Source organism: Oryctolagus cuniculus, chromosome 11 (assembly GCF_051225735.1).
Source record: "Oryctolagus cuniculus isolate XC-2025 breed Fujian yellow rabbit chromosome 11, ASM5122573v1, whole genome shotgun sequence".
NCBI lineage: Eukaryota > Metazoa > Chordata > Mammalia > Lagomorpha > Leporidae > Oryctolagus > Oryctolagus cuniculus.
In genome coordinates, this window is record NC_142877.1 from 68372595 (window position 1) to 68380784 (window position 8190).

General features: G+C 42.9%; 1 protein-coding gene across 2 annotated transcripts; it reads right to left on the reverse strand.

The window, feature by feature from the left end:
* Positions 1-1105: 1105 nt before the first annotated feature.
* On the reverse strand, positions 1106-7896 carry LLPH (LLP homolog, long-term synaptic facilitation factor). Of its 2 annotated transcripts, XM_089308624.1 has the most exons (4): positions 7848-7896; positions 6685-6896; positions 3300-3354; positions 1106-1487 (listed from the first exon to the last, which is right to left on the reverse strand). In XM_089308624.1, coding segments are annotated over exons 2-4 (261 nt in total). In that variant the 5' UTR covers positions 6890-6896; positions 7848-7896; the 3' UTR covers positions 1106-1486. The 2 variants fall into 2 exon arrangements, with proteins under 2 accessions (XP_089164750.1, XP_051701607.1); XM_051845647.3 differs by lacking the exon at positions 3300-3354.
* Positions 7897-8190: the final 294 nt, after the last annotated feature.

Sequence of the window (8190 nt, forward strand, 5' to 3'; positions counted from 1 at the left end):
GACACTCAATAAATATTTGTTCCAATGAAAATGAGATTATAGTGAAATTTGAGGGAACACAATTCTGCTTAACTAAAAGTAAATTTAGTCAGAGTGCAATTAGCAAAATAGCAAGACAGATTTAACTAAAAATCATTTCATTATACTGGGCTTTCTTGTATCTTTACTTTTTGGAAAACTAGTTCAGTCAAGGCTGAACAGGTTTCTCTACTGCTAAATCTGTATGGGACTATACTAACCTAAAATCTTGTGAATCTTCAAGTATGTAGTATTTCTCACATTGATAATTTTTTTTAACCATGCATCTGGAGAAACTTGATTCAGAAAAAAATACTCTGGGAAATACTGTATATTAGGCCATATAATATCAAAATATTAAATGAATCAGATACTCTAATCTAAAAAGCATGCTGACTTGTACATGCTAATTCTACCTAAAATTAAGATTTCTGAAAATAACTGAAAAATTTGGTCTTCTCTACTAGTAAAGTATCTTAACCATATAAGGAAAAGATCAAACTCCAAGATCTATACCCAAAGTATTTTTATTCTGAATTATACAAAACCAAAACTCCAAAGAAGTAATATTCATAAAATAGTTTTTTTTTTTTTTAAAGATTTATTTATTTGAAAGACAGAGTTAGAGAGAGAGGCAAGGGCAGACAGAGTCTTCCATCCGTTGATTCACTCCACAAATGGCTGCAATGGCCAGAGGTAGGCTGATCTGAATGCAGGACCCAGGAGCTTCCTCCAGGCCTCCCACGTGGGTACAGGGGCCCAAGGACTTGGGCCATCCTCCACTGCTTTCCCAGGGCATAGCAGAGCTGGACAGGAAGTGGAGTAGCCAGGACTAGAAGCAGCATCCATATGGGATGTTGGCCCTGAAGGCACCAGCCCCCACTGTTTTATTTTTAAATATGCTTATATAACAGCTTTCTTTAAATCTGAGTTTATACAAATTTGTCAGTAATAATTCATTTTACCTTTACTGATTATAATTACCAAGTTTTAAGAACAACCATAACCATATTATTACTTGACAGCATTTTGATGTCTGATAATACCTAGATATTAAGGCAGCATCCAATTAAAATACAAATACAGCTTTCATTCACCACAGAAAATATTTTATTTTAGTTCTCCTAAAAAATCTGAGGAGTAACACTGGGTCTGAATTGAAGGGGGAAAAGGCCAACTTAAAACACAAAAAGAAATAGTCTTCATTTGGTGAGAGTTGAAAGCAAAGCACACATTCTTGCCAAACAACTGTCCTGTGGGGCCTTTTTCAAGTTTAGAATGAGAGTCTCTCTACCACGCCAGGCCCTTCGCTGCCTTCACTGCTTTTGCTTTGCTCTTTCCCTTTCCTTTCTCTCTCTTTGCCTTCAGCCTTTTTCTTTGTCTCTGGTTCATCCATATGGGGTACTGTCCATGTTGATCTAGAAGAGTCTTTCTGTTTCTCTTAATTTCAGTCTCCATTTTCATGTCATCTGAATTAAAAAAAAATAACTATTAATACTCATGCATAAAAAAATCCCTATGAAAGCATATTAATAAACTGAGAACATCATCAGAAGTGATAGTGGGGCTGGCGCTGTGGCATAGCAGGTAAAGCTGCTGGCATCCCATAGGGGCTCATGTCAAGGCTGCTCCACTTCCAATCCAGCTCTGCTACAGCCTGGGAAAGCAGTAGAAGATGGCCCAAGTCCTTGGTGCCCATATAGGCCCTAATCAATGATCATTTCTAACGGACTCAATGGAGCACTCAGCAGCATAGTTGAGATGAAAGAGGCAGACAGACAACAAAGGAGGAAGACTTGGTCACAACCAGAGGCTGCTCCATGTTTCCTATCCAGATTATACTAGAGATCCAGTTCTGCTGCTAAGAGGCTTGGCAGAAAGCTCAGTGCAGCTATGCTGTGGTGCACTGTCATCACCCTGAACTGCTGTAAAGGACAGGTCCAGAATGTCCTCCCTGGGACTGTTCCATGACACAAGGTCTTTTATTATATTAGATATTTATCACTGTTCCCACAGTGCCTAGAATTGTGCCTGGAGTATAACAGTCACTCAATAACTAACAGGTAGATGATGATTTTAGATGATGTACTAGGTTCTGGGCATGCAGCAGTCCATATAAGCTCCTTGCCTTCATGGAGTTTACACTGTTCTGCTGAGGGGAGAATAAAAAGCAAAAAGAGAATTTCATCCAGTGGTAAGTGATTTTTTTAAGAAGGCTAGCAGGACCAGATCAAGTAAGACCTAGATTCTATTATGTACATGGAAAGACAATGAGAGGCTGTAAGCATGAAAGACAAATAAATCTGACTTATATTCTAGACAGATCACATTGATAATATGTAGAAAACGAATCAGAAGGAAGCAGGGGCTGGTATGGGCAAGAGTTGATGGTGATTTGCATTAAGGTGAAAGCATTAAAGCAGGAAGAAAATAGGTAAATTTCCTAATGCATTTTTGGTAGTTTGGATGTGGGGAATAAAGGAAAGATGGGTCAAGAATGACCAGGTCTGTGGCTAAGAAATCAGGCAGCTGGGGGTTAGTGTTATGGCCTAGTGGGTTAAGTTGCTACTTGTGACACTGACATCCTATGAGGGCCGGTTCAAGTCCTGGCTGCTTCACTCTGATTCATTTCCTCGCTAATAATGCACCTGGGAAAGTGGAAGACAGCCCAAGTACTTGGGTCCCTGCACCCACATGGGAGACCAGGATGAAGCTCCTGGCTTTGGCCTGGCTCTACCCTGGCTGCTGTGGTCATTTCGGAAGTGAACCAGTAGATGGAAGATTCTCTCTGTAACTCTACTTTTCAAATAAAATAAATCTTAAAAAAAAAAAAAAAAGGAAAAGAAAGAAATCAGGGCCAGCACTGTGGCTTAGTGGGTAAAGCTGCAGCCAGCACTGCCAGCATCCCATATGGGTGCCAGTTCAGGTCCTGGCTGCTCCACTTCCCATCCAGCTCTCTGCTATGGCCTGGGAAAGCAGTAGAAGATGGCCCAAGTCCTTGGGCCTCTGTACCCATGCAGGAGACCTAGAAGAAGCTCCTGGCTCCTGGCTTTGCATTGGCGCAGCTCTGGCTGTTGCGGCCACCTGGGAAGTAAACAAGTGGATGGAAGAACTCCTTCTCTCTCTCTCTCTCTCTCTCTCTGCCTCTGTAATTCTACCTTTCAAATAAGTAAATAAAAATCTTAAAAAAAAAAAAAAAAGAAATCAAGCAGTTCAAAGAGTAAAAATAACAAGAAACATGAACTTGAAGGCAGAAAAGAATCCTAAGGAAAACAGTTTACCAAATGTGGAAGACTCCTCTATCCACAGTCTGATCCTCATTTAGCTCCCGGAACACTGCAAGAATGAGAGTATCCAGATATACCCTAAGCAGATTTGGTGTCCAGAATACATAAAGAATTCTTACACACTATTAATAAAAGTACAATCAACATATTTTTAAAAAGAGGAGGTGGTGGCAAAGTTCTTAAATATAATATTCTCAAATAAGGTATGCAAATGGTCAATAAGCATATGATAATATGTTCAATAGCATTATTCATTAGGAAAATGCAAATCAAAATCATAAAGAGATACTGCTTCATATCCACTGGGATGGCTCTAACAAGAAAAATGAAAAATAAGTGAGGATGTGTATCTCATACATTGCTGTCAGGAATGTAAAATAGTGTAGCTAGTAAAAGAGAGTAAGCAATAACTCACCATATGATCTAGCAAGTCCACTCATGTATATATCCAAAAGAATAGAAAAAACAAAAACTTGTACACAAATGTTCACAGCAGCACTATTCATAACAGCCAGAAGACAGAAGCAATCCAAATGCTTATCAACAGATGAAACGGAAAAATATATGAGACATATACATCAACTATTACTCAGCCTCAAAACGGAAGGTGTACAGGTTGAATATCCCTAATCTGGGAATCTGAAATCCAGACATTTGTGCTTGCCTGACACAAAGCTCAAGTGGTTTTGGATTTCAGACCATTTCAGATTTCAGATTTTTGAATTAAGAATGCTTAACCAGGGCCGGCGCCGTGGCTCAATAGGCTAATCCTCCACCTTGCGGCGCCGGCACACCGGGTTCTAGTCCCGGTCGGGGCGCCGGATTCTGTCCCGGTTGCCCCTCTTCCAGGCCAGCTCTCTGCTATGGCCAGGGAGTGCAGTGGAGGATGGCCCAGGTGCTTGGGCCCTGCACCCCGTGGGAGACCAGGAAAAGCACCTGGATCCTGGCTCCTGCCAACGGATCAGCGCGGTGCGCCGGCTGCAGCGGCGGCCATTGGAGGGTGAACCAACGGCAAAGGAAGACCTTTCTCTCTCTGTCTCTCTCTCTCACTGTCCACTCTGCCTGTCAAAAAAAAAAAAAAAGAATGCTTAACCAATAAAGTTTATGTAAATAAACTAAAATCTGGAACACTTCTGATTCCAAGCATTTAGAGATACTTAACCTGTATTGATAAATGTTACAATGAGGATAAATTTCAAAAGCATTATGCTAAGTGAAAGGAGCCAGGCACAACACATCATATATTGTATTTCATTTATATGAAAAATCCATTGAGACAGAAAGTACTTTAGCAGTTGATAGAGACTGGGGCTTAGGAAAACAGAGATTGCTTAATGAGTTCAGGGTTTCCTTTGAGGGTGATGAAAATGTTTTGCAACTAGAACTGATATTTGCACACTATAAAATTACTAGATGCCAATGAACTGTATGGTTAGTTTTATGTTTCATGAATTTTGCCTTAGCAGCAAAAAAAAAAAAAAAAAAAAAGAGAGAGAGAGAGAGAGAGAACAAATGGGTAGGGATGGCATGCATGTGAGGAAATGGAAGTAACAACCGAAGGCAAGTATTTCAACAATTTAAGGACCTGAAATAGGTACTTGACTAGTAATTAAGACCTCTACAATCCACACCAGAGTGCTGGGATTCAGTTCCAGGAAGATTCTGAGAGACAGAGTAAGTAACTGAGTTCCTGCCGCTCATGTGTTCCTGGCTTTGGACAGGTCCAGCCCAAGCCAATGCAGGCATCTGGGGGAGTGAACCAATGGAAGGAGCTTTATTTCTCTGCTTCTCAAAACCTTTTTTTTTTTTAATTTTTTTATTTTTCTGACAGGCAGAGTGGACAGTGAGAGACAGAGAGAGAAAAAGGTCTTCCTTTTCCGTTGGTTCACCCCACAAATGGCCGTTCTGGTGGCGCGCTGCGGCCCGGTGCACCGTGCTGATCTGAAGCCAGGAGCCAGGTGCTTCTCCTGGTCTCCCATGTGGGTGCAGGGCCCAAGCACTTGGGCCATCCTCCACTGCCCTCCCGGGCCACAGCAGAGAGCTGGCCTGGAAGTTTCAAGGAGAAATGAAATACATCAGCAGATTGAGAGAAATGTGGACTCAAGGAAGAATTTTTCTTTCCTTTTTCAGTGGGACTTCTGAGAACATATATGGACTGACCCAGCAGAGGAGATTGATAAGGAAGATGCTGTGCCAAATGCAAAGCGGAAAATGATTCAAAACATCAATCAAGAAATTAAGTGTTTGAGGGACTGCTAACAAAAGAAGGAAGAGACTGAAATTCTTACAGACTTGGGTAGTAGGAAGATGAAGATTCATTGGCCCTATTTTTCAAAAAAGCTAAAGTAAAAAGCTTCCTATAATTTTTACTTGGTGGAGTGGGAGAAGGATAGAATGGGAAGAGAAAATTAAAAATGGTCATTTGGAAGAATGGGAACAGAAATTTCTAGGATTGAAAGGTTCAGGAATGCTGCTATCTTCCTTGACCATAAGATACCTAACATACACTTCCATTTTTAGAGTATGTATGTTAGGAGTGCTTAATTTAGTTTGCTGCCTTATTGGTCCATTAGGATGTAAAAACCAGTGACCCTTTCCTTCTGCTGAAACCAGCTTTACAGACAGTTTCCAACTTCACACTCTGATTACAACACTGAGGTCCCTAGGATCTGTCAAAACCAAGTAAGATGAAACCTTGTGACTTTCAGAATATATAGGGGTCTATGACTCACAGAGGGAACTAAACTTTACAAGAGTAAAACGAAGTGCTTGCTATCCTGTCTACAACCTTACTGAATTGTGAACTGTCTCAACCAGGACATGTTGAGGTTCGTCTATTCCTGAGACACTCAGGCTATTGGATAAGTACCAAAGACCAACCCTGAACAATCCAAAACATGCCTATTCAAATGGACTAGCTTCAGAATGGTTTAGCATACAATTTGTAGTAGCACCAAGCCTTCAAAAAATAAAAATGTGGTATGGCAGATTTGCAGGAAAGTTGGTATGGGAATAGTAGAGGACAGCTTTAAAGGGAAAAAGAGGGGCTGGCAATATGGTACAGTTGGCTAAGCCGCTGCTTGCAACTCTGGCATCCCACATCAAGCACTGGTATGGCTGTTCGGTTCCCAACCCAGCTTCCTGCTAACACACCTAGGAAAGCAGAGGAAGATGGCTCAAGAGCCTAGGCCCCTGCCATCCATGTGGGAGACTAGGATAGAGTTCCTGGTACATGGCACGGCCTTGATGTCATGTGGCCATCTGAGAAAAGAACCAGTAGAGAGATCTTTCTCTCACACTGTCTCTATGCCTTTCCATAAATAAGTAAAAATCTTAAAAAAAAAAAAAAAAAAAAAAAAAAAGCAACACATAAACTCACCTTTTTCATCTGTCACCTCACATTCCATTTTCTCTTGGTAATGTTTGGGTACTACCACAGTTGCTATCTCTTTAACATCTTTCATGACAACATCACTGTCTAGTTTGAGAATACTTTTAAGTCTGCTCAGCTCCTTTGGGGCATTCTTTTTTCTCTTTTCAGCACGCATCTTCCTTTTCCACTTACTCCGTAAGCTTTTGGCCATGTTTTACCTAGAAGTTAACAAAAACATACATTCAAAAGTAAATACGGACTATTTTTTTAAAAAAAGGTACGTTCTTAGGAAACCAGGCCAACAGATATCACTACCAGACAGGAACCAGTGGAAGGTAAAGCTCTTCAGGATTTATGAGAGGTCTTAGTGTGCAAGTTTGGGGAGGATCAATGTGACACAAACAGCCATTAAAAACTCAACAGCATATCTAACAGCCTTTCTTAGAATTCTTCAGTGACCTTCTCCCTCATATAGTTCACACCTACAAGGTCACTTATGATCTGCCTACTTCAATTCCATCTCCTCTAACTCCCCATTCCCACACACATCTGCAAGCTCCAATTACATCTGAAACAAGTCCAAATTGCGTCCACGTCGGTGCCTTCACATGTGCTGTTGCTGTCGCCGGGTACTGCTCTTCCCAAAGCTTGCTCTGACGCCCGAGTTCCCTCCTTGTAAATTCAGGCTGCACCCTGAGGACCCCCCCCCCCCGCCCCGCCGCCGCCGCACCGTCACTCCCACTGCACTTCAGGCTCCACCAAGTCGGAGCAGCGAAGTAGTTTTGTTCGCCGTTCGTCCCCCAGTGCACAGCGCTTTGCATTCAGTACAAGTTATACAAAAGCTGTTGAACAGATGGCTAGTCTAGTAACATTTTTTTGAACGCCAGCAATCACAAACTCAAATGTTTCCTTGTCTACAATAAACTGAACCCTGCCAGGAGCCCAAGGGAACCCGAGCATCCTTGACCGACGACGGAGGTCTGCACTTTTCACAATTTCGGGAGGCCAGAGGGCCGCCCCAAGATCGTGGAGGCCCTTCGCCTTGGATGGAGGTCCGCAACTCCAAACCAGAGATCAAGTTTGGTCCCAAAGCTGCCAACGCTTGCCACGAAACTCTATAAGGGCCCACAGTTCCACGGCCCACAGGATCTAGCAGCCCCCAAACTCACCCGAAAAACTTCCAGACGCTCGCGCCACAAGCTGATCACGCCGACCGGACTTCCGCCTTCCGGACTGCGCCGACGTGGGGCGGGCGCACTGCACGAAGGGAGCCAATTGGTCCTGGACGGTGTTGAGAGGCGGGTCTTTGGGAGCCTGGGGTGACGCGCTTCCTGCCTTTGGGGTGAGTAAGGGTGGAGCTAGAAGCTTGACTGGTTGCTTGCGGGTTTAGAAGTCGGATTTGGAGAATGCAGAGTAGCGTCCTGGGCGAGAGGGGCGGCAGTGGGTCAGCCTCACAGACGTGGGCGGGGTAACTTGAGACTCAGGCGGGGAGTTCGAAGGCCACTTTCTTTC

Bases quoted from the DNA above. Each gene is read 5' to 3' on its own strand.
- LLPH (XM_051845647.3), bottom strand. From the start codon at position 6,889: ATGGCCAAAAGCTTACGGAGTAAGTGGAAAAGGAAGATGCGTGCTGAA. The intron at 1,488-6,684 runs GTGAGTTTATGT...TTTTTAATTCAG, and splicing joins TGAGGTGACAGATGAAAAAG to ATGACATGAAAATGGAGACT.